At 41.4% G+C, this 25,212-nt stretch overlaps 3 protein-coding genes across 7 annotated transcripts; 1 reads left to right on the plus strand and 2 right to left on the minus strand.

Moving 5' to 3' along the window:
- Positions 1–9: 9 nt before the first annotated feature.
- Positions 10–11,946, plus strand: LARP6 (La ribonucleoprotein 6, translational regulator). 4 transcript variants are annotated; one of them, XM_030497251.1, is made up of 3 exons: positions 10–137; positions 5,534–5,726; positions 6,830–11,946. In XM_030497251.1, exons 2-3 carry the CDS (start codon positions 5,685–5,687, stop codon positions 7,895–7,897), a joined length of 1,110 nt encoding a protein of 369 aa, XP_030353111.1. In that variant the 5' UTR covers positions 10–137; positions 5,534–5,684; the 3' UTR covers positions 7,898–11,946. The 4 variants fall into 4 exon arrangements, with proteins under 4 accessions (XP_030353111.1, XP_030353109.1, XP_030353110.1 ...); XM_030497249.1 differs by lacking the exon at positions 10–137 and adding an exon at positions 160–2,334; XM_030497250.1 differs by lacking the exon at positions 10–137 and adding an exon at positions 2,507–5,428.
- Positions 9,852–19,377, minus strand: ADAL (adenosine deaminase like). Its single transcript, XM_030497254.1, has 10 exons — positions 19,286–19,377; positions 17,960–18,090; positions 17,340–17,400; positions 16,473–16,560; positions 15,824–15,905; positions 14,903–15,029; positions 14,127–14,207; positions 13,191–13,323; positions 12,610–12,710; positions 9,852–11,283 (listed from the first exon to the last, which is right to left on the minus strand). The coding sequence occupies exons 1-10, from the start codon at positions 19,337–19,339 to the stop codon at positions 11,092–11,094; spliced, it is 1,050 nt and encodes a 349-aa protein (XP_030353114.1). The 5' UTR covers positions 19,340–19,377; the 3' UTR covers positions 9,852–11,091.
- Positions 19,378–20,178: 801 nt separating this feature from the next.
- TM2D3 (TM2 domain containing 3) lies at positions 20,179–24,799 on the minus strand. Of its 2 annotated transcripts, none has more exons than XM_030497256.1 (6): positions 24,675–24,799; positions 23,928–24,026; positions 22,823–22,980; positions 22,092–22,266; positions 21,479–21,554; positions 20,179–20,546 (listed from the first exon to the last, which is right to left on the minus strand). In XM_030497256.1, the coding sequence occupies exons 1-6, from the start codon at positions 24,757–24,759 to the stop codon at positions 20,381–20,383; spliced, it is 759 nt and encodes a 252-aa protein (XP_030353116.1). In that variant the 5' UTR covers positions 24,760–24,799; the 3' UTR covers positions 20,179–20,380. The 2 variants fall into 2 exon arrangements, with proteins under 2 accessions (XP_030353116.1, XP_030353115.1); XM_030497255.1 differs by having other exon boundaries at positions 24,672–24,799.
- Between the last annotated feature and the right edge of the window lie 413 nt (positions 24,800–25,212).

The raw sequence follows: 25,212 nt of genomic DNA on the forward strand, positions 1-25,212 counted from the left end.
CTCGCCCCTGCCCCGCCTGCCGGGAAATGGCGGGAAGCCGTGAGGAGAGGTAGCGGAGCGCGACCGTTCTGCTGTCACCGGTGCCTGCTTCACAGCGACGCCCGGCACCTGCCGCCCGGCACCTGAGGCGGCCTCAGGTACGAGACCGGGGGGAGGGTGCGGAGCAGGCCTCGCACCTGCGCGGCGGTCCGGCCCGCCCCCCGGTAGTAAAAAGACACGAATACGGTTACGTTTTTCTCAGTTCTAAACTCCAGTGGGTGTGTATGAAAAGACAAGAAGCCGGACGTACCGTCCAGGTTCCTGTTCTGCCGCAAGAACTTGTCACGAAATGGCAGGCTGTGGGTAGTGATTCTGGGCTCTCGGTCAGCCGCAGTGTGTCGAGCCCCGCGGCTCCGGGTCAGTGCCTCAGTCCTGGGCAGGGCTGACCCGGCAGCCCTCGGAGCCCTGCAGCCCCATAGATGGGTCGTGGGCGCTTTTAACGCACACAAGAACTCAGTGGCTGGAAAAGCCACGGCGTGGCTGTCTGTGTGCGGAAGGGCTGTGAATTGCCTACACTAATTCTCTCAACGTTATTAATGTACTATATATAGCAGAATAGATGATATAATAGGAGGGCTTCAAAGAAATGAGCCAAAGACCAATTCTGTTCAGTGACCACTGGTAAAGCAAAAAAACCCAGATCGTCCCTATAAAATCAAGTTCACTTAACCTTGACAGGAGTCATCAGATGAACTGAAATGTCTTTCTCAAACATTATTTACTTTAGCTGTAGCATAAAATAGTTCTTTGCTCATACCAGTCCTGACCTTGTTCCTGCCTATGGAGGCAAACAACTCCCATGAACTCAAATACAAAATCAGACCCCAAATCCCTGTATGTACCATCTCATCGAATGTGTATTTTGTGTTTGTATTTCTGCTCCTACTGAAATCAGTACTGAAGTGATGCCCTACCTAAGGCTTATTACAAAATGCTGTTCCATTAGCAGAGAACTAGAGATGTGATTAGTGATGGGTGTAAGCGTATTTCATAAACAAAATATTTCATTGCTTAAGGCATGTTAAAAACTAAGCCAAACCAGTGAGGCAGAACATTAGTTCCAGTATGTGTTCATGCCAGCACATCTGACTCACGAGGACTGTTTGTCACAGTGATGAGAAGAACTGGCATCTGAGTGCAGTCTCACTTTTTGTAAGACGAAAACATTGCAGCAATACAGTGGAGTACAATTCAGATAATTTGTACAGACAGATTGTACAAACAAAACCAAGGATGCCATAAACAAAGCAATGACATAAAAAATCCAATCGGCATTTAGCATTTAGGTTCAGCTAATACTGAAAGAAAGATCTTCCCTGACTGAAGAATGAATATTTACACTGTAAATCGAAATGCTTTAGATTCTAATCCTGAAAACATGAATGCTGATTTCACTTTAAGAGCTGAAACAGTTCATTGAAATATACTGCAGTAGTTTTACATTCAAAATAAATCAGTACATAAGTGTTGGAGAAACGGGGCCTCTATTTTAATAAGTTCTTATGGAGGAATGTTTTTATTCTGTGTAAGTACCATGCAGAATTACAGAGAAGTTCTCTACAAAAATAACATATGTCCAGTCATGTCTTTGTTCACTCGGTTTTCTTATTTCTCAATCTTACCTTAAGTATTTAAAGCCACACCCCAGCATAACCTTTTTGAATTTCTTAAAACGTGACACTCTAGTCCGGACACACCAGTGCAGCCCCGAGGCTGTACAGGGAGATGAGAACCTGGGACGCAGCTCTCCGGTGCGGAGCCCGTTGTTTTCTGTTGAAATAAAAGCAGTGCAAATTCAGTGCTCAGCGATAAAGACTCCAGCCGGGCGGCTTGCCCAGGCCCTGCGGGCAGCGTCGCTGGAGGAGGGACGATCCATCCCGCTGCCGCGCCGGGGCGCGCCCGGGGAGCGGAGCCGGGAGCACCGCCCCAGCGCTGCCGCCTCCTCAGCGGGAGAGGAGAGGGACCGGGAGAGGAGGGGTGCCGGGCGGCGCGCGACGGCTGCTGCCGCCCAGGGTATCGCTGCTGTCGCGGCGGCGGCGGGCTGAGCCTGAGCGCCATGGCCCAGCGGCAGCCGGCCGGCCCTGGAGACCCCGAGGCGGCGGAGCCCGGGACTGGGGCCGCCGGCCCGGAGCTGGCGGCGGGGAACGGCCCCGTGCAGATCCGAGTGTCCGTCCTGGCAGCCGCGGAGGAGGAAGAGGAGGAGGAAGAAGAGGAGGGCTGTGGAGCGCCCTGCCCGGTGGCGCGGGCCGGCGGCAGCTGCAGCGAAGAGGACTCGGGGCGGTGCGGGCGCTCCAGGTGAGCCCGCCGGGGCGCGGGCCGGGCAGCGGCAGGGAAGGGACCCAGCGGCGCAAGCCTCTCCCTGCGGGCCTCGCGGAGCGGGGCCGCAGCCACCACCCACGTAACGGTGCGGCCGCAGCTGATGCAACGCCGGTGGGGAAGGGTGGGAGACACGGCAAGTCCCCCAGCGGTGACGCGGGGCCGCCGCTGGGCGGGACCTGTCCGCGGCGGCGGTGATCCCGCCCGGGCTGCGAGTGCTCCCCTTCCCCGCGGGAACGGCCGGGGCCGGGCTGCGGGCGGCTGCACGGCGCGACGGGCGGAGCGGGACATGGCTTCCCCTCGGCGGGAAGCGCCGGGCTGTGATGTCCTCGACATTTCCATTTCACTGCCTTTTAAAGGGCTTTCGGGTGGGTTGGTTGGTGGTGTGTTTTGCTTTGGTTTTTGTTTTTCTTGAGTAGAAGGCATGGACAAGCAGATCAGTTCTGTGGTTTTGGAAACAAGTTGTTGAGGCATGAAATCAAGACTAGTTTAAATGCAGAAGAAACTACCACTTCATAATCGACTCTACACTTTGCTGATCGATAATGCCAGTAGTGTTGTCTGTATTCAATAAGTTGCAGCTGTTGATTACTGATGCCTAAAGTTGCTTTGATGTCTACCAGAATATCTTACTTGTAAAAGGAACATCTAGGATTTTAGTGCCAGAAAACTATAGAGACACAGTTGGAACATCAGCTTAATGCTGTAAATCATATTTCTACACAGTGTTTATTAATACAGTACCTTATTCTTCTGGAGATTCAGCAAAATATTGTCACAAGGTTAGGCTCTATGCAGAAAAATTAATATTGTTTGTGAGTTTTGATATTTAAAACCCCAAATCTATTCTCCATACAGATATGTTTAGTTTCTTGGGTAACCAGCTGAGTCACCGTGTTAAAAGGTGTTTTCAGTCTATTTTGTTTTGACAAGCATATCCATCACAAAGCTCTGAACAAAGTAAGTAAATGAAACTTGTGAACGAGGCTTTTTTTCTGTGTGTCAGTGTTGACTGACATTGATTTATCAACTACTTTTGCAGTAGAGTTCATACCCTAGAGGTACTGCCAGTTGTTCATTATTATGAATTAATACGGAGCTAGTTACAGATTTCTGCATTTGCTGTAGGTGGAATTTCTGCACAGTACTTAGTGAGGGCTGTTGTAAGAGCCCCAAAGATTTTGTAAAAGCTGAACAATTTCAAATTGTGTTCAGAGTGTGACCAATATTTGAGAGGTGAAATGAGACCTGTTTTACTCTGATTCAGTGTGTTAACACTGTAAGTAAGGATGGTGCTGATCTTTGCAAACATGCAGTTTTCTTTCCATCCAAACCTTCCAAATACCTGCCAATTCTCTAAAAAAACTGTAATGTCCATCCTGAAAGGTCAGCTTTTCTTAGCAGAGTGTGGATACATAAAAATGCCTAAATGTTATAAGTACTAGTTCTGAATCCATAGTGAATGAAAATGAGAGGTAGTGAGGTAAGGGAATATAATGAATGAAAAATAAACACTTCACCTTGTTTTTTCTTCCCTTTGAAACCAGCATGCACAGCTCCATTAATTGTTTTGGGGTTTTTTTTAACTATCTTAATCATAACTTCATCTGTTATCCTCCACTTGCAGCATTGTCACATAAATTCTTTTTATTGCTCTCTCACTCTCGTCATTCCTTTGAACTGTATCTGTCCAGTGGCTAGGGAGAATTTAACAAGGAGAACTCTAGGATTGTGTGAGTGAATATGCATGTATATCTGATGTGTTGCCTTATCCTCAGAAGAACCATTATAACGTAAATAAACCATTAGCATCAAAAAGCCAGGTCCCAGAATGCTGCTTGTCACACCTGGGAGCGCATGCCCTGTGCAATTCCCTGTGCAAAGCCCATTGACCTGAACAGCATCTTCAGCTGTATTGCAAGCACCTGCCTAGGCAGTTTGTGCCTGTGCATGGGCAGCACGTCAGTCAGCATCACAATCACAGTCTCCGGTTTGTTTTCAGGACAAAAACTGCCACAAGGCAAGGTGATTCGGCAGCCTGCATCCTCCCTGCCAGAGTGCCCTCAGAGGACTCTAGTGTGATGCCTGCTCCCTAGTTTAATGATTTCACAAGCTCTACAAAAGCTATTTAAGACAATTTGGGGAAAATTTGTGGTTTCTCCTTAAACAGAAACTTTCATGATGGTCCCACAGCAAAACTAGACTGCTAAAAGCTTTAAAAAATGACTGCCTTAAGATAGACTCATGATTATAGTTCTTACAGCATCATCTATGGCTGTAGTCTGTGGGTGAACTATTTGCTTCGCTGCTAAATGACAACAATAATTTCTATTTCAGCAACAAACAAGTTGCTGTAACTGTCTGTGCCAAGAAGTTTATCTCAAATCCATGGCTGCGCTGTCTTTTTTATTTTCTTCTGAATAGGATGCTCAGTAGTGCTCCATTTCGCACAGATACCTAGACAGCATGATGGGAGGGGGACAGAGGAAATGAGAATGACTTCTTAGCAACCTGCATATTTGTGCATATACAGCTTTTCCTGAGACACGTGAGCTGCTGCTGCACCAAAATCCTTAATTTGAAACATATAGTTTAAGCCCTTTGGTAAACTGCTAGTTAAGTTACTCTGTCACTCTGGAAATCACCTGGAAGACGACAGTCCTGTCAGTCTTTCTTATTCCCTGGATACTGGCTCCTGCATTCATGCAGTGAAGAGGCTTGAGAAATCATGATTGCATCAAGTTGGAATTCAGGGGTAGGTGACACTACTTCTGAAGCACAACAATGTCAAGACTATGTTTAATAGCTTCATACTAAAAAATAAAACACTGTCGTGAGAGGAACTTTGTGTAGTACCAAGTGCCTGTGCACCTGCATTTCATGTTTTGGCATAGGATTTGAGTTGGCAGTGTTTTCAAGCTGCTAGTGTATGTCTCATTGTTCTACATTGAGATCAGCTTTTGGAATGAGCTCAGGAAATTGACTCCTTACGCTGACTGGAAAGCTTCATCCTCTGAGCTGGCCTCCTGCCTCAGATGGATAGGGCAATACCTGTTCAGTGCCCACCTATAAAGTAAGTTGGAATCAGCATTACAGCTGTCTTTCATTTTAAAATACTATTTGAATCCACTGATACAAGATGAAGATCTGTTAATAATATGATTTAATTGTTTTCCAGTGGTGGGGAGAATGATGATGACTCTGACCAGAACTGGAAACCACCAGAAAATAACCTGATCCAGAAGTTAATAGCACAGATTGAATATTACTTCTCAGATGAGAACCTTGAGAAAGATGCCTTCCTTCTAAAGCATGTCAGAAGAAATAAGATGGGCTATGTCAGCATTAAACTCCTCACTTCTTTTAAGAAAGTAAGCTAACATTTTAAGTCTTACAGTGCCTTGTGTAAGCCTGATGAATCTAAAACATTAGGAGAAATGAGATGAAAATAACTTATTTTATAGAGACGGGTTTACGGTCTTCCTCTTTATCTGCTTCTCAGGAGTTGATTCAGTTTTGATGTGTTGGTTAAGTTTGTTCTCATGCAGAACTTTAATTGCTGAACTCATTCATAACTGCCATGGGAAATCACAGGCTTTTAAGCAACTACACTTTTAAATTATCGTTCTGGGAAAGAGTAGGGCATAGTAAACAGGACACTGGACAGAAGTCATTTCTAGATCAGCTACTTTTGAGAAGCTAAGTAACCCTGGTAAAGTTACTCTTTTGTCTCTGAGAAGGGATGGTGAATCTGTCCTTTGCAATAGAAAGTATCTGGTAACTGAAGTAATTTAAAAGTGAGGTGGTTTTTTTGTTTTTGTTTTTGTTTTTTTTTTTTACATTAGGAACTTTTAGGTAAATGTGTGTGTAACTGATTTCTAAAATTACATTAGAAACTTTTTGTCAAGATTCTCTGACAGTTTTGCAGAGCTATTCAATCTAGAAAGTTTAGGCACTCCCAGTTTCTTCAAACCAAACAGATTATACCAATAACAGATAAACTCTTCAAAACACTCCTTGGAAATGGAGAAGTTTGGGGTTTTTTTTAACTGAGATTTTTGAAGGAGGAAAAATCAGTTCAATAAAATGAAGTCCTTAACTCAGAAATACTATTTGTTTGGCAAATTTTACAAAATGAAACCCACAGAACACGCATATTGGTCATGGTTCAGACCTAGATATGGAATGTACAAACATGACTTGAGCAGGCTTTAAGATGAAGTAATGATTTTCAGTTTGAGATTTAGTGTTGGTTTCTATTTTCAGTAGATTCAACAGGACATGAGCTTTACAGGAGCTCACTGATGCCAATTACAGCAGGAAAACAGTTTGCTTTTTCCACTCAAGTCTGCTGCATGAAACTTAAATCCAGGTTCCTGTTTGTAGACTGGAGACTGCATCTGCCTTAGACTTTCTGTAATTAGTTTGACTGGGTTTGATCACTTGTGCTGCTTAACACATGTCTGTCTTCAAGGTGAAACACCTTACCCATGACTGGAGAACCACAGCCTATGCACTGAAGTACTCGGACACTCTTGAGCTCAATGATGATAACAAAAAGGTTAGAAGAAATACTCCAGTTCCAGTGTTTCCAAGCGAAAACCTCCCTACCAGAATGTTACTGGTGTATGATATCCACATGGTTTCTGAGCTGCAGGCTCTTAAACAAGAAAACGGATGCATGCAAGAAAGGATAATGGAGTATCTCCTCAAGGCCTTTGTAACTTTTGGTGTAATTTCATCAGTTCGTATTCTCAAGCCTGGTAGGGACCTACCACCCGATATCAGGAGGGTCAGCAGTCAGTACACCCAGTTGGGAACTCAGGAGTGTGCAATTATAGAATTTGAAGAAGTAGATGCTGCTGTACGTGCTCATGACTTTATGTGTGCTGAAAAGAAAGAGACTGGCATGAAAGTTGTCCTAATAGGCATGAAACCTCCAAAGAAAAAAGTTCCCAAAGACAAGAACCGTGGTGAAGGTACCAGCAAGGGTCTTAAGAAGGCTAGATCCCTTAATAAGAGAGTTGAGGAACTTCAGCTTGTTGGTGATGAATCTTCAGCAAACAGCTCTTCTGACCCAGAGAGTAATCCTACATCACCCCTGTCAGGACGCAAAAGTACTGCAACAAATACTACACGTAATTTGAGCCTGGTCATTCACCCAAATGACCATTTGAGTCCTAATGTGTCACCCAGATCAAGTCCTTGGAACAGTCCATCTTCATTAAGAAAAGTAACCAAAAAGTCTCCTCTGGCTGAAGACCGCAAGCTTAACCCAAGCACTAGCCCTGAAATTCCAATGAAGTGTATAGATTATTCCTCGGATAGCAGTATCACTCCTTCTGGTAGTCCCTGGGTACAGAGGAGAAAAGCTCAAACTCTATCACAAGAGAAGAGTCCCGTCACTAGCCCCGTGCTGGTTCAGAAAATACAAAATGCAGATGGTCTGCCTGTGGGGGTGCTGCGGCTGCCTAAAGGCCCTGATGGCACTAAAGGATTCCACAAAGGATATGAAAGAAGGAAGGCTCCACAGGATGAGTAAATTATTCTTTAAAAACAATGTTACAAGTCAGGCAACTGCTTTTGTTCAAGCCTGGTTAAGAATTGTCATTTGAGTGACAGAGTTAAGTCAATATTTAAAGATTTTGTATTCATATAGAGACTTTATCATTTGTATATTTGTATATTCACTTCGCAGAATCCCAGAATAGTTGAGGTTGGAAGGCATCTCTGGAGATGAAATCCAGTCCACCTCCTTTGCTCAAGCAGGGTCCACAACAGGTCACTTAGGGTTTTGAATATCTGCAAAGATAGAGACTCCCCAACTTGTTTGGGCAGTGTGTGCCTATGTTTAACCATTCACACAGTAAAAAAGTATTCAATTCAGGTGGAATTTCCTGTGTTTCAGTTTGTGCCCCTTTTCCTGTTACTGGCTATTGCTGAGAAGAGCCTAGCTCCGCCTTCTTCACTCCTTCCCATGAGATATTAAGAAGATTGAGATCCACCCCCTGAGCCTTCTCCAGGTCTTTCACAGGAGAGACACACCAGTCTCAATCATCTTGCACACTTACCTAATGCAGTGCCAATACCTGCACTGCTACTTTACTACTTTTTTTTTAATGTATTAGTTAGAAATTCCAAAATATTGAAACAGGCATATAAATTATTCATGTAACTAGATTGTTTGCAAAGCTATAATCCTGAAGAGCAGTGTGTAAATACTTACAGTTGAGCGGTTGTATTATGATAAGCTGTGGTATAATCGTAAGGAGTTAGAGGTTCTGAGGAGTTTGTGTTTGTCTCAGAAAGAACTCTGAGAAACTTACACTGCAGTAAGCAGTTGCTCCCTGCTTGCGTACATTTCCAAAGACAGCATTTTTTAGTAGGACCAAAGTGTGTATTTTCATGCGATGGGAATAGAGACTGAGCACTGGAGACTATTCTCTAAGCGTTCTCTCACATAATCAGATGGAAATAAATGAAAATACTAACTTGGTCTAGATCTATTTTGTTTTCTTTAAAAATAAGTTGAGCTGAACCTGAATAGATACTTAAACCTTATCTTACACCATTTGAAATTCTAGAAATAGTTACCTGAAATTTCCACTTTGTTCGGGGGGGGGGGGGGGGGGAGAGGTGCTCTGCCATTACTGATGGTTACTCCAATGGTGATGCTTCACTCCAAGTGTATGTCACAGTCCTTACTAAACAATGGTTACATCCCTATTAACTGAATTTAACAAGCAGGCTCAGCAAGAAGTACTTAAATTAAAATTTAAGCCGAAGAAGGAATCTCTGTGGTTTACTTATAACATTAAACATTAAAAATCAAACTTACTTCTATGTAACAGTTTGAAACTAAAAATCTGATCAGACACTAATGATGAGTCAAAAGTTTTACGCTTGGTAGATAACAGAGGATGATCCCCTAGTAAATAAAAAGGATGTTGACAGTTTTTCTTCACTGATAAACCAAATACTATCTATTGAAGAGTTATTATAAGGCCATAACCTATAAAAATATTGTAATACTTACTTTATGAGAGAATGCCATCTCACTTGAGTATAGGCCAACTTACCCTGAGAATGAGATACACATACTGCAGCATTCCAGAAAGCTGCGCAACCTGTCTTCAGAGAGCTTTTCAATAAGGAACAAGAATACGTTTACCATAGTTACTATTTTTGTAGAAGGAAAATACAGACAAGCTTGATCAAGCAGCAAGTGATAATGCGACTTCTTCAAAGATAATGTGATCAGTGAAACTATTTGGAAAGTAATTTAAAGTACTGTTTACAGATAGTTAGCATAAGATCTTACTCTGAGGTCAGACAAGAATATATAAAATCACAGTTCTGTTTCACATAATTTCCCCCCCATCTCCAAAAGAAATTATTTCTGCTTGGAAAGCATTCTGTGGCAACCTCAGGTCACCACACACACATACCACCTTCTTTGCTAGCCTCCCCCTGCCTTCTTTTTTCCCTCCTTTTCATTTCTTACTGCCACTTGGAGCCAGAACAACTACTTTATGCTGACTGTATTAAAAAAGACAAGAGCAGAAGTCATGAGCAGCTTTGTATCATTGTATTTATATTCAGTATTCCTTGTAGAGCCCAGAACATTTGCTTAATTTATCAATATAAAAATATTCTAGGTATGAAATACCTTCTGTCTGGATACTTTCTACACCAGCTAGCGATATCTAGTATTAGATACTGCTGCATGGGTGTCTTCATATATATTTTGATATCTCAGTATCAAAATACAGATGCAGGTGCACAGAGACACACCTAGTGAACCCGTCCCTGCCTGAACCAAGCAGCACTGTCTGCTGTCAGAACAGGACAGAACAGAGGTGATGCTGCCTGCAGACAGCAGGTCTGCTCCAGGAGCTCCCACTTGCTAAATCCTGTAGCAGGTTACACATGCTTCTCTTCTGCAGATCTCAGATACACACAGACACACTTGAAGCAGTGGTTTTGAACACCTGGGAGATTAAAGCTGGGTTTATAGCTTTTTTTTTTTTTTCCCAAGAAACAAACAGCAAATGTAAAAAGCATTTTAAGAATTAGACCATTTCTCCCAAGTAGCTCACAGTTTACCAAGGCATTCAAGATTCGTAACTTTGTCCAAATACTGCCAGTGCTAAGTGCATCAATAGACACTGCCACATCTGCTACACAATCCACAGGAGCTTTCAGTCATACATGTACACCAATAAAAACAGATGCAATATTTTATTCCTTTGGGACAAATATTTCATTCTCCCTGAGTTTGTTTCTGTCTTAACATTTAATCAATGGCTCAAAACTTTAGTTTAAAACCAATACAATACACAAATATACAAACCATACAAACTGCTTGGCATGATGTTGCCAGCAGAGACATTTTAAACCCTAGCAGCTGTGCCTTCATTTTGCTCCAACTCCCAGATGTCTGTAGTATGATGATATATTTCAACTAAGAACTTTTTGAAAATGCCCTATCAACTGGACAGAAACAACGTGACAACACACTTGAAATTTTAGTTACTGGTTGAGTAACTTCCCAACTACAGAACATTGACTTCTGTTCCCACAAAGAAAGGACATATTCCTGTTGTCTTCATTCTGCACAGGCACAGTTTATGGGATGGATTTATAAACCTGAAGTCTGAATAAAGCCAGGAATTTCAGTAAAAAATGCTTATTATGTGAGCTAGTACACCCAAGCTGTTTAGAACAATGTTTCGATCAATCAAACAGAGTTGGCTTCAGCCTATCCCATTGTTCCCTTAGCTTTGATTTTACTACATTTGAAGCAAAGATATAGTTGATGGAGTCATACGAAATATCCCACATCTGCGATCGAGTCAGATTAAATGTTTTTGCAACCAGCTCGTATTCCTGCGATAGATCTGTTGCAAAGACACCTTTATCATCAGTCTGGAGTTAAATGGAAAGAAAAGAAAAAGGTTGAATTAATTCCTCTACATCAAAAAGGGGTTTTCCTATACATTACAAACCAGTTTATCTTGCTGATTCACATTTTATTCCACAGCTCTTTCATCTGTTGGTAATTATTTCATACTTTATTTGCCCTATTTCCACTCAAAGTTAATGAATTATTGAAGCATACAAGAAAACTTCTTAAAGTGATAGCACAATTTATCAAGAGAATAGGAATTTGCTATTAAAATTGCTAGAAAGATGGCTATCAAATGATGCATACATTCAAGCCATGTCAATATGTGCAGGTCTCCTTATTCCTCTTTCCCCTTTCCTCAGATCTGGGCACTAGAACATACTCTGTATTCCTGTATCTTCAGGGGAGGAATTCTCTCACCCTCTGCACTTGGTGTCAGCTAGCACAACTTCTTGATACTGGCTAGCATCAAAAACATAGGATCAAAAGCCACCTAAAGATTATTAATCTAAAAGGAGCAAGTTTGGATTATTTTAGGGTTAATGAGATGATCCATTTGCAACTCAGAGTCTTTATGTCCCCACAGAGGAGAATGCTTACTATAGCCTGTTAAGATGCTGTAGTGTCTTCTATTACTCTTGTTTGTATAGGCCTTTATGTGCCAATAAAAGCAAGTCACGTTTTCTTGCATGACTTCATTGGTTATCTAGACTTTTCATAGCTGAAAATCTCTGAAAATAATCTCTAGTAATGAATTATTTTTCACCTACTACAACGGAGTTCAAACTCAATAATAAATACTTCATACAATAAAGGATTGAGGCTAATTTGAATAGTAAGCGCAATACTATATATACACACGATGGAAAATGCTGCAAATTATAGGTGTTAAACCAACAGGATGATAGTAAAATCCTGCCAATGGCACCAAAAGTACTTGGCACCTCAACATTTCAGGACCTGAATTAGCTGTCAAAAAAACTCAGGAACACTCATCCAGCACAATAAACATCCAGGTGAGCATAAGCTTGCATGCAAGTACTAGACCAGTATGTTTAAGAGAAATCTGTCAGTATGCAAACAGTTAAGAAGTTCATTGCATGTATAATCTTGTCTATACGGAAAAAAGGTCTTGCTTTACAATAAAAACAAAGAAATACTAAAGATTCTAATTGGTATTACAAGCATTTCTCAAACAGAACATTATGATTTCCTACAGGCAGATGATTTGCTGCAAGGTCAGAAATTGTAAGTCAACCCTGATCCACAAAAAGAGATACACACCTCCAACTGCACACTTAGTTTGGTTCTTTGCCTAAAGACATGGTTAAAACCAAAAAACTCACACAAAGCACTGTAGGGTGGCCCATGTTGTACCAGTATCCAAAATGGTGTTTGTCACAGGAAGGCACTGTCTGAGTTTTGATGTTTGATGTCATGCAAAGTTCTCAGGGGAAAGAAAGAAGAAACAAGCATAGATACCAAAACAGAAGACATGTTTCTGACACATTCATTGACTTATTTCTGTTCCCGAATGAAAACTAAAATCAACTATTACTGTTTCCTTGATTTTCTATGCTTCAAATATTGGTAATAGCTTCCAAGGAAAAGTTTGGTAACCAGTTTCTTCTTAACTACTGGCTGGGTACAAAATTGCAAGCCAGAAACACCACACAGCCTTGCACAGTTAGTAAAACTTGTAATTTAGTTTTCATGTGAGAGATCAATTGTGTGCTGCCACAAATATGTCAAAATCACAAAAGCGTTACCAGCACACCTTTATAGGCAATTCTCTCACATACACTGACTGCCACATTGTTCTAAGCTACCTCTGGTCAAAGACATATCAGAGTTAGTACATCAGCAGTACATGTGATATGCTGAAATACAGAGATCACCAAGTAATTTTCTTAACTTTTTTTCTTACCAATGGGTATCTGATTCTGTTGAACAAGTAGCACCAACTCTTCTGAATCTGCAGAGTTGAGAAATGTTCCATGTCCAATTCTGTCAGGAGGCAGGCCCAAGAGGATTTTAGTCTCCTCTTCTTGATTTGGAATCTAGACAGGATGTATTTTACGTTCTGTCAAGGCAGCATAAACCAGTATATAAAATAATTCCAACAGACTTTAACTTCTATTTTCACAGCCTATCTTATCCAAAAGCAAGCATTAGTGAGACTGAACATCTGCATTACTACCCTCTAAAGAAACAAGTAGGGCATGGAAATGAGTCTCAGCTTGGAATTACAAACTGAAGAAGCCATAATCCTAAACCAGTATATAAAAACAGATGATTGCTTTTGCCATTCTGAAATACTTTCAGTTGAAGGCATCAGGTCAGCTTTGTATGCTTCAGTTTCACAACTACTCTGCCAGGGCTACCTTTAACGCCTGTTTTACACAGGGATTAAAAAAATGGTCAAAAAAATATTTTCAGTATTTATCAGACTCGACAGAGTAAACTTCAACCTCCACTTCTACAGGTTGTATGGCGAAGCACAACTCTTTCTGCTACAAGCAGAGCTAACAGAACTAGTCAGGAAAACATGCAAATTTTACCATACATGACTCCTGATAAAAATACCAGGAAGGAAATAGTGGATCTCCTGGAATATTATTAATTTTCAATTTCATACCTAACCCCCCAATAGATTTAGTACAGTAAGAAATAATTTGACCGTTCTGATTCAGAAAAGATCATTGAAGATTTCTCCTTGTTTTCTTCTCTGTTGTCAAAATGCCCCAAACCATTACTACTTTGGCCTGAGAAATTCACAACACACAGAAGTTAATTTTAGTTTCATCAAGGTTTTTATAAAATGGAAATTACAGAGAAACACCAAAATAAAGAAAACTTTTACCTCTGAAAGATGCAATGCCAACTTTAGACCTGCTTTCTTTGCTTCCAAGAGCGGTTCCAAAAAATCCTTACCGTGTCCTGCCTTAAAGACAGAAACACATCACCATTCTACAGCTTGTTTAACAAAACTCCTCCTATTGTTATAATTAAGAAGTCTAGCAATATCAAAATACTTAATGCAAATACAGTTACTCTGAATTCCTTTTCTTTTCCTATTACTTCAGTTTTGAATGCAGCAAGTCACATCTTGTTCTGCCATATGGGCACACTTTAGACGAATTAGTCAAACATCAGTTCAGATGATGCCCAACTCTGACAAGCCAATTGTCTTGATTTTGATATCCTTTTCACAACTAGCACTTAGAGCTATTTCATTTCAACTTGACAACTATCCTCAAACATTTTTGTTTTCTAAATATTCAATGAGCATTTGGTGCATCTAAAGGAAATTAAAACTAGCATCAGTTTGCAGTATTATTTAACTTGCCTCAACCCAGTCAGTCTGACTAGGACGATCCAGTTACAGACGCTTCCCAGATAAACACTGATTTTCAGTGGCTCTTTTTTCAGTGTCACATATTAATCTATTGATTCTTTGTAAGAGTACTTGTCCCTTACAGCAACCGAGATTAACCTGGTATCAAGATTATGAGCAATCCATTCAAACCAGCAACAAACATCAGACAAAAGCTTGTAAGAACAATGTACAATTAGGACTGCTTGCTGTTACAAATACATATTTATCTTCAACAGCAGACCAAAATGAAAAAAACTTACGGTGGGATCACCACTGAAGTCAAGTCCTACTACAACCCCATCAGTGGAAAGAAGGAACTCTTCAGCAAGTTTAACAGTCTGCTTAGCAACTGCCGGACCACATCTTCTATTTATTGCTATTAACAATCTAGGAGAGAAATGTACCTATTCAGTTAAAAATCAGCTGTAATATTGGGAGTCCAACAAATCTGATGTTAACAAAAATAGCACTTCACATCGCTCATGGCTGAGTATAAAGAATATTTGTATAGGAAACTGCGCAAGGAATGAAGGTACCAAAGTGCAGAGGGACACAAACAGGTTAGCCTGGGAAATGCAAAAGCCATGGTGAGAGGGAGAGCAGGGAACAATACACTGCTCGTTTACTACTTGCACTATCAGGCGAGTAACCTCTGCACATGTGAAGAATGAGAATTCTTCACCTTTCACAAATAAATCTGACACAGGTTGCTACTGAGAGTATAAAAGACAGACAAGCAGACTGCTTCCAAGCAACCACTGACACCTTTTGAAACTTTTCTGATGGTTAGGACTACCTCTCCTTTACAGTAGGTAGTTTGTACAATGGATCAAGCAAAAGCTTTGCAATGAATCCGAGCTGTGATAAAGGAGTCTTTAATGCAGTTTCCATCAAACACATTGCTTTTCCTGAAAATGTTTCAGAGAATGGACAATCTTGGAGCTGGAAAGCTTTACCCAGTTTCATTCTCTGTCAGTTAAAAGAAAAAATCAGGTTTCCATCCAATGTACTCTAGTACTGTTTCCGTCCAACGTACTCCACTCCATTTCCATTACATGTACCCTAGTTTAAGCACAATTTGCTTTCCTACGCTGACAGTCTGTAAACCTCTCTGCAAACTATGACCAAGCATCAGACTACACAAAACCTTGAAACAGAGGTACTCCATGTGCTTTATTTACCTTACATCTATATCCAAGCCTTCTTCTTTACACTGCTTTATACCCTCAAGTACAGTTTCAACATACATCCTTTTGGTCATACCTACAAACACACGTACACATTTGGAATTAACATATTTGAATTAATTTTGTTATGTTGCAGACCCAGTTCTCTAGCCTCATAAGTTTCCTTTTGCACCTTTGCTTTTAGTCTATAGTCTTCTAATCTATATAGTTCTAATAGTGTTTATAAATACAGCTTTACTTTGAAGCATACATTTGAATTAAGCCTCTTCCTAAGTATCTGGAAGAAAGTAACTTAGTGTGAACCAGAGGGTATCAACAGGCCTCTCTTACGTGTTTCTATTAAACCACATGTAAAAGAAAATTTAAAAAATGAAGGAGCAAAAAGAAAATATATCAGCTGTTAAAAATATCAGCAGACTCAGATGTCAAACTAAAGCAAATAACTCAAATTCTTGGGTAGTAGTTACAACCAACACATTTTTGTCTCAAACACCTCATAGCAAAGTAACATGCTTTTACACAGTTAAATCTTTGCTTTTATGTTTTTATTGAACCAGCTAAATCTGACTTTGTTATTAACATAGCCTTAACTAAGTTCCATAGCACATCAGGCTTACAAATTAAAAACCAGAACAGACTGTACCTGTAGACTTTTCTTCTCTAGGAGTGCTCCTCAATTCCAGATACTTGACACCATCATCAGCAAATTCTTTAATAACATCTTTAGTTATCTGATTAAGAAATAGTGTATTCAACATCATGAAAGTAATGCTTATAAAATTAGTCATGTTTTCCTTTGCAAATAAAAGACCCAGTTATTTTTTGCTGTGAAACACTTGTGACTTTTTCAGGCCCTATGTGTTTTTGGCGCTCTCTATCTCTGGAAATACTACCCACAGAGGGCACTTTCAGTGCCCTCAGTGATACTAAAGGGAATAAGGACAGATGAGAATTCCCTTGTCTGAACCAGAATACCCCTCAAGCGGGGCAGGCATAACAACCCCTTTCACAGCTGCTGTACCCTTCTCCAAGTTCAACAGGCTGGCTGCAAGCCCTTTTACAGGAGGAAAGAAGAGGACACCACACCACTTTCTGCTCCATACTTTGATCACACAACAGTTCTCCTTGACAGTTTCATCATCTAAAGTGAACAAAGGGCAATTCTAGTTCTGCAGTTTTGGTACATAATGAACCAAGAAAAAACAGGAGACTACAGTAAATCAAAACTTTGGTAGCAAGGAACAGATGTCGCATTTTTAAGACATTATCAGTCCAAGCATCTGAGTTGTCATAATGACCACCATATTGGAAGCTCACTGCTTTCACAAAAATGAAATGCAAAAGTCACATAAAATCCTGCGTTTCTAAATTGACGTAATTTACAATAACAATTTTGAGCTCTGACTGAAGGGATCATTGTTGATACTGTTACCTGGAACCCAGTGATGTTAATCCAACTCATTCTGACTGTGTGTATTGCTTGCTTTAAGCAAACTTTTCATTAACTCACCAGTAAAATATCTTCAGTCCTAGTGGTAATCTGATAAATGATCTGGAACATCTGAAAACATCTAAAATAAAAAGTTAAAAAACTAATTGGACAAATTGGACAAATGTTAAACTGCAAAATGAGTATTAAAAAAACTAAAATCTACACTTTGAAAACATGTGCTCACTGTGTTGAATTAACCAGCCTGGAACTTAAAATACAAAGACCATCTGAATGGTGATTTCTGATTTTAGATGCTAACAATGCATTTGCAACAGATATTATTATTATTGTTGTTGTTGTTATCATTACCACCACCACCAAGCTGTCTGAAGCCCAAACTAAAACATGAAGTTTCCAAAAAAGCAGCTGTACAAGTCAATTTTCTCTGAAGAGCATATGTTACAAGTGAAAATTTTCAATCTTTCAAAAATTGAATTAATCAACATCCGTTTAGTTTGCAAACATCCAAGAATTTATGCTATAAATACAAGTAGCAAAAAATATCTAACAGATTGTACCGTAATTAAAACTTGAAAATGCATTTTCTGCAGTCAGTACAAGGTCATACATTTCTTGCTCTTGAACTTTTAATTAAAAGATACTTGGTAAATGTTGACCCCACACACGTGTATACTCACTCTTCTAAGGTTCTTTTCTTTCCTTTGTCAATCACAGTCATTCCGTTCTGGATCTGCAAGTCTGGCTTCTGGGCCGTAAGTTTCTTCATAGTGGCAGAACTGATACAGCCGTTCAAATGAGCATGAAGTTCCTAGAGAAAAAAAAAATCCAATGGATTTGTGTCTGGTGAAAAGGATGGCTTCTCCATCTAGGTTGTATCACTGTTCTTGTATCCCATGTTATTGTTTCACTTTGAGTTTGAAAATAAAGCATCCGTTATCTCTGTGTTTGGCTAGTAACAGATTCCTCATGCCTTTGCACGCACCAGTTCAAGTGAGGCTGTTCCATCTGTTCTCACTTGGTGAGCTTCTGTCAGCACTGGCCTCAATGGGAGCACGGCCAGCTGAGGAAAGGAGTTGACACCAGAAATACAGCAAGATGCTACTGCTTCCTTTGATAGGAAAGTGTGTTGAAATTTTAACTCTTCAAGATTTAATTATGTTAATTTTGTGAAGTATGATATTTCAGATTCCTATTTTAAAGTTCACAAGCAGAGGAAAAGGGGTCATACTATCTTAAACAGTGAAGGTGCACAACTCCAACTGAACACCAGGTGCTGCAGCTGCTTACCACTTTTGAAAATCAGGCCAGATACACACCACTACATTAAATTTTTCACTCTTACAAGTGAAATAGCTAACAGAATTCAGTTAGACATTGAATACAAACCCTGAAAACCATCTTACTGAAAAGGAGCATGAGAACGCAAGGACGGCATTGTGTGATGTGGTTTTGGTCGTGCACCTGCTGTACTGTCTCTCCGCAGCAGAACGTGCCGTTTGATGTTTTCAAGTCCAGAACAGCAACGCCGATAAACGCGCCGTAACATGTACGAAGGGACAGCACAGATACGCTAAAAGTAAGGCACACCCTTACTAAGGAAAAAAAGCCTTATCTGAGACAGACTTCTTAGGCTAGCTCTGGGGCAAAACAGGACAAAAAGGGAAAACAAAGATCATGCTCAACTCATTTCACTGGAAGCAGACTTGACACCAAGAACCGCCAACAAGCTGGACAGGCTCACACTACCGAGTTTCCCTGTGGCAGGAAAAGCGCTTGTTTGGTAGAAACTGAGGGAATAGCAGCTGGCTGGCTGGCTGTCCAGCAGTGCTGGTGCGCTTCCAGTTCCAGCCCCTCTGCCCTCCGCGCCAGCCCGCCCCGCGCGTTCCCGCACCCGCGAGCAGCGCCCGCGGCTGGTGCCGCCGCCGGAAGGACAGGCCGTGCTCCGGCCGCCCTCGGCTGCTCCACCGCAGCGCCCCGGCCCGCGCCCCGGCCCCGGCGCTCACCACTTTGGGCAGCCGCCGGTAGAATCGCAGGTCCCGCTCCCGCTCCGCCGCCATGACGGTGCCGCTGCCGGGCCACGGCGGCCCCGCCCCAGCGCCGCGGCCCGCCCCGCCCCGGTGCAGCGGGTGAGGCGGCAGGATTGACGTTCGAGTTTATTAAGCGACACGATTTCCAGCGCCACATCTCGGTGCTACAACAGCGACAAGTCGAGACCAGCGTAAGGGGGGCGTGGCAAGAGGTCGCCTGGCCGAGAGGTCGGCAGTCACCTTCGGGTGTGTAAGTGAACGCAACCACTTCATTCTTCCGCAAAGGCACTAGAGTTTGCTACATTACTTTGTTACAAAGTCCGAAGTGGATAAACGCGTGGATTATATTGCAAACCCTCTTTTCGTAATTTACCTTGGCAAGTTTGCTAGCACAAGAATATGAACTGTACCTGTTACCGACACACAGGTCAAACCCAACCTGAATAAAAACATTCTGGAACGATCCTAAAATCTATTTCAATTATATTTAGCTTTTAGTGTTACTGCAATCTGACTTTACAAACTGCACAATGTTAAGTCATCAAGTCACTAAGCAAATGTTAGCTCTTGCTATATCCCAAAACAAGATATGAATGTAATTAACATCATGAAACATGGTGATCTACATACTGCTAGAAACAGGCAAATAAATTATCCTCCTACTAACACAAAACAAATATATTACTACAATATTCAGGGAAGTTCACTTTAAAGTCAAATTCAAGCATACAAATATGAAGTGAACAACTCAATATTCAAGCTAGTTTGCATCTCTTTTGGTGCTTCACAGATTATCCAAGTTCAAGTGCAGAATTGGGTTAGCTGTTCTTTTTTCATAGAAAAATAGCATGTCCATCAAAGAAAAGAAATTAATTTCAACTTACTCAGTGATCCACTCTTTTATTTTACCTTAGTTAAAGGCAATCTAAGTACAGATACTGTACATTAAAATGTATGCACATAGAAAAACAGATGTTCTTCACTCTACCTGAAAAGCTCGCATCTCTACATTCTTTTATTCAGAGCCCTTTCCAAGCAATTACTCCTCTCCAAAACACATTGCACCTACATTTAAATATACAGAGAACCATCCGCAGGTCCCACATAGCCAACACCTATTAACAGCACATCAATTAGTGTCCATATTCCAAGTCCACCAAAGCTGAAGAGTTTTCCCAGACCTTCCCGCCACTGGCCCAAATAGAAACGATCGGCACCAAATCCACCAAGGGTGATGCTGTAGGAATAAAAATATTATTCATTATTATTTTTAGAGAAACTCGGTTTGGGTATCCATACACACTTCTTTCCAACATACCTACATGTCAGTAGTAGTTTTGCTCTACATCATTCACGAAATTATACCTTTTTTGTACAAAAAGAGCTGACGGGGTTATTAAATGAGAAAGCTTTTGATGAAAATTTCTCAGCTAACTAATACTATCCAAAGACTTGAGAGTTTTTCATTCATGACAAGCAATAAAAGCCAAAACTCTCAAATTCAGAAACTTGCTTTCTCAACTTTTCTAAGCTAGAAGCTAAAAATACCCCAATAAACATGCTACAGAAACGGACTCAAATGCTAAATTCAGCCCCAAACAGTAGTCAAGCAACAGTAAGTTTCTCCAGCTCATGGCAAAGAGAACAACTCTTGCTATAAAGGGAAGTGTGTTAGATCACTTTCCTAATCAGCCTTGTAGTATCTTTGGCTCCAGGAACAGAGTCTCTCCACCTAATTTACCATATTAACCATTTTGAAATATTAAAATATAATGAAAAAGGTCTTACCACCCAAATAACTTCAGTTACTTTCAAATCTCTACTGTGGTGCTCTAGTGGCTTAATATTCAAAAAAATAACCTAGTTTCTTTCAAAACTGCTACACTGGTCTCTTCCCTAATAATTTAAAAAGCAAGACACTTTGTTTAAGGCACTTCCAACTGTTACAGCTGGGAAGGAAGCCATAACCAATGGATACCAACTACAGCCAGTTAAGTGACAGCTATCAAACTCAAAACCAGCTGCATTCATTTCAGATGCCAAGAAGAAACTTGGATTTTCAGCCCTGATTAAAATATATTTAAAAAAAAAGGGAGAAAAAAACCCAAAACAATATTAGTAGTAATATTATCTATTTTAGCTTGACATCATCTAATAGTTCTTGTGTACCTTAGTGCCAAGGCAGTTGACCACTTGTAACCTCCAGTCCAGTTGCAATAGAGCATCTTGGGAAAGACACGGTTACCTAAACATTAGAAAACATTCAAACCTTAATGCACCAAAGGCCACATAATGATAAAGAAAATACAGTATTTCTCTAACAAGAGTCTAAAAGGGTTGATACAAACTGAAACAAACACTGTCACCACAAAAGCTCACACATACTCTGCAGTCCCCTCTTCCATCAATCTATGTCCCACAACAGAAAATATGCAAGGCCACTGAACAAGTAAGGGGAAAATTAGGTGGGTGAAACCAACATTCGTTTCTTAAAATTATCCTACTGAGACAGTTGATATTAGTTCTAGTAGTGAAGTCCAAAGTAGATTAATTCATAAAGTTGACAAAAATAAAATAACTATTTTCTCTCACGTGACAGTATTAAAAGCCAGTGTTCACAGTTACATGTCTGACCAACAGTCATAATAGACTATTACGCTTAAAAATTAAAGTGTAACAACAAAAAAATTCAACAGATTGATCAAGGTGCAGGCTATTACTGCCATGGACATAAACAGTCACTGTATTTTCCCATTACACAACCTGTGTTTGCCCACCTTACCTAGACAATGAACATTATCCCGCACGGTGCAAGTGGCATTATAGCGCTGTCGTGGACAAGAAACCGTCATGCAGCTTGTAGAATTGGTACACACATAATCGGTTGTTGCAAGCTGCCAGCAGAACTGGCAGGTCATGTTAATTGTGAAGTTCTCCTGCTCATGGTTATTCTGATCCTAGAGAGGGACAGCGTTATCACTTCACTGGTAATTAAAAAAGTCCACAGTGTACAGCATCAGATTACATTTCATGGGTAGGCAGTTTGGGCAAAATAGCAATTACCCTCTCTGCTACCTCTATGTACTCAAGGACAATAGAAAAATCAATATTAGAAAACTGATAAAGAGCTATTAAAGTGGTTTAACATTACTGCTTCCTCCCATCTAAGGCTAGTGCCAAAAGGAGGACTCATTCAGTCTCACCTGTAAGAGCAGTCTGTACCTCTGAGGGCCATTTAGCTTCCCCACACTTTAAATGGTTCAGTTTTGACTGGCCAGCTAACCGATTTACCTGAACGACATGGCTGTATAACAAGAGCCAATGCGAGAAAGGCACAACAAAGAGGGTAAGTCTCCCTCTTCAGCAACGGCTGAATGATTAAATGTGCCACAGAGCTGCAAACCTGCCCATGTAAGAAAGAACCTGGAAATCAGGTTTTTTGTACTTTATGACAAGATGCCACAGTTTAATTAAATTACTTAAATTCAGGCTTAAAAGTAATAGGTTACTTACCACACAGTGAACATGTGGCTTGACTTTGCAATCAAAAGTGGCCGGCTTCCCATATATACAGGAGTAGTTTGTGTTACATGTCATACAGTCTGCAGGCAATCTACTGCAAAGCCCGTTGCTAGGACATTTAGTCACATAAGATGGAATTTCTGTACTTTCTGAATGATAAAAAAGTGAATAAAATCAAGAAAGCAAATAAGAAAGCTATACAATCTGAAGTACATATATAAATGTTATATAGATATACATGTTATTTAATACATGTACATATTCTTTTATACATTATACATATACACGTGACTGACACTGTATAAAGGGCTTTCCTTATTACCCAGTGAACAGCATTACAAGGTCATGTTGTGGGAACCACTGCAATAGCCAAGGGAGCTACACCTCCCAGCAGGGAGGAGCTACACAACCCTGCAAGGATCTCACAGAAGGTCTGCCCAGGACAGCACAGCAACACAACTCAATGCAGCACCAGAGCAGAGCTTTGCACAGATTAGTGCCTCCTCAGCCAGGATTTCTCAGCAGAAGTAATCAGTTTAGGTACAGAAGCAGGTTGACACATATAACCTACTTTTAGTTCAGGTCTAATTAAGTTTACGGCTAGCCCAGCTGTGCGCTGTTAGCATGCTTTCAGAATCACCTCTTAAATTACTTGCAAAAACAGTATTTCAGCAAACCCTGATGCACCTCCTAGCGAGCTGCAAAAGCTGTACTGGTGTTGGAGGGGGAACAGTAACACAGTCTTGCTGAATGCTGGAGTCTTTCAAGAACTTCCACCATCCTGAGAGGGTATAAAACATGAACCACAATGCCAGTTTAACTGGTCGTTTTCTAGTTATAAGATCTTATTTTCTAATTTTTCTATGTAATTAGAAATTAGAAAAATTAGACCAATTTTTCTAATTATGTTACCCAAAACTAATTGTTAAGGTCACTGGAGAATCAGTCATAAAGTGCTAAACTTCAGCGTCATTTACCACTGGAAGCATATACAGGTTTCTAAGGCATAATTCAAGAACTTTACTATTAAACCCATTCAGTTTAGTTCAGAGGAAAAAGGCCCACAGAAGACAAAGGAAACAACATAATACCGTACCTGCTTCTTTAAAATAGGGAGTATTTGTGCTTGTTGAAGTTAGACTTTTTGCAAATGTAGACTGTGGCTCTGAATGCTTTGTAGTCATCAAAGATCCCGCTACAAGGGAAAAAAAAAAAATGATATTTCTAGAATAACATTAATCCTCAGAAACAGTTTGATTTCAGCACACTAAAATTACAAGTTGAAAGTGTAGGAATTAAAAAAAATTACAAAATGCGCTTTCCTGTTCTATAAATAGTAGAACGTTTATGTTAAACATTAAAATGAGCATTAGAAACTAACTGTTCCTTTTAGACAAGAAAACGTTTATTTCAATTCCGTCTTATTTTTTGATTCGTAAGAATTCAAAAGGACTGCTCAGAACGCAGATTTCACGCAGTATTTGCTACTGAACAAAGCCACCGAATGAAGCAGTGCAGCTCCTCTTTTGACAGAGCTGGCACAGACGAGCCGGGCGGCAGCCATGGCTGTCTCATCTTCAACATCCCCAGGTCACGGTCAGCTCCCAGCGAGGCCGCGAGGCCGCGAGACCCGCCACGGCAAGCCCCCGCCCCGGGGCCCGGCCCGAGCCGCTCAGATCAGCCCCCACCCTCAGGCGAGGCGCTGCGCTCCCCCGGGCCTCCCCCGCCCGGCCAGGAGCTCCGAGCCGCTCGCGGGGCCGCGGGCAGGCAGCAGCTCCTTCCCCCGCCCCACCCGCCCCGTCCCGGGGAGCCCGGGCATAGCGGCGGCGGCCGCGCTCACCGCGGCCTGAGAGGACGTAGAGCTGGGACAGGAAGAGCGCGACGCTGTAAAGCCTCCGCAGGGCGCGCAGCCCCGCCACCGGCGCCATCTTCTGCCGCCGCCTGCCGGCTCCGCCGCGGCCGGGGCGGGGCGAGGGTCGGGCTCCCAGCAGCTCCGCCCGGGCATGGAGGAGGAGACAGTGTCCGGCCTTGCCCCCCCCGAGCAGCGCCTGCGGAACGGCATCGATCGCGAGCTTGTTTTATCTCATGAGACTGCCGCTTCCCTGCCGCCGCTGTACACCTGCCTCTCCTCTCTACCTATGTCCCCGTGTAGAAAAAATCTTAATCTATGTTATTTTCATTGATTCATATCCCTCCATGACCCCTCTTATTTTTGCAGGTCATTCTGAAAACTTAAAGGGGTAATAACATGCTAAAAAGCTAGGCTTTTATTTGCAAAACCTAGAAATTCACTGAAAAAAAAACCCCAAACCCTGAACATGACAGTTTTAATTCTGCAGTCTGAATAGATGAAACATTATATATAAAATTAATATATTAAT

The sequence above is a fragment of the Strigops habroptila genome, chromosome 9, assembly GCF_004027225.2.
Source record: "Strigops habroptila isolate Jane chromosome 9, bStrHab1.2.pri, whole genome shotgun sequence".
In the NCBI taxonomy this organism is placed as follows: domain Eukaryota; kingdom Metazoa; phylum Chordata; class Aves; order Psittaciformes; family Psittacidae; genus Strigops; species Strigops habroptila.

What these genes read in the sequence shown, in the direction of transcription:
- LARP6 (XM_030497249.1), top strand. Translation starts at nt 2,096, where the DNA reads ATGGCCCAGCGGCAGCCGGCCGGCCCTGGAGACCCCGAGGCGGCGGAG. An exon ending in GGGCGGTGCGGGCGCTCCAG is followed by an intron (nt 2,335 to 5,533) that starts GTGAGCCCGCCG and finishes ATTGTTTTCCAG; the next exon opens with TGGTGGGGAGAATGATGATG. An exon ending in TCCTCACTTCTTTTAAGAAA is followed by an intron (nt 5,727 to 6,829) that starts GTAAGCTAACAT and finishes TCTGTCTTCAAG; the next exon opens with GTGAAACACCTTACCCATGA.
- ADAL (XM_030497254.1), bottom strand. Translation starts at nt 19,339, where the DNA reads ATGGCGGCGGAGCGGGAGCGGGACCTGCGATTCTACCGGCGGCTGCCC. An exon ending in AAGAAAAGAACCTTAGAAGA is followed by an intron (nt 17,401 to 17,959) that starts GTGAGTATACAC and finishes TTTTTATTTTAG; the next exon opens with ATGTTTTCAGATGTTCCAGA. An exon ending in ACAGAATCAGATACCCATTG is followed by an intron (nt 12,711 to 13,190) that starts GTAAGAAAAAAA and finishes CTTTCCCCTGAG; the next exon opens with AACTTTGCATGACATCAAAC.
- TM2D3 (XM_030497255.1), bottom strand. Translation starts at nt 24,759, where the DNA reads ATGGCGCCGGTGGCGGGGCTGCGCGCCCTGCGGAGGCTTTACAGCGTC. An exon ending in AGCCACATGTTCACTGTGTG is followed by an intron (nt 22,267 to 22,822) that starts GTAAGTAACCTA and finishes GTCCCTCTCTAG; the next exon opens with GATCAGAATAACCATGAGCA. An exon ending in TCAACTGCCTTGGCACTAAG is followed by an intron (nt 20,547 to 21,478) that starts GTACACAAGAAC and finishes TTATTCCTACAG; the next exon opens with CATCACCCTTGGTGGATTTG.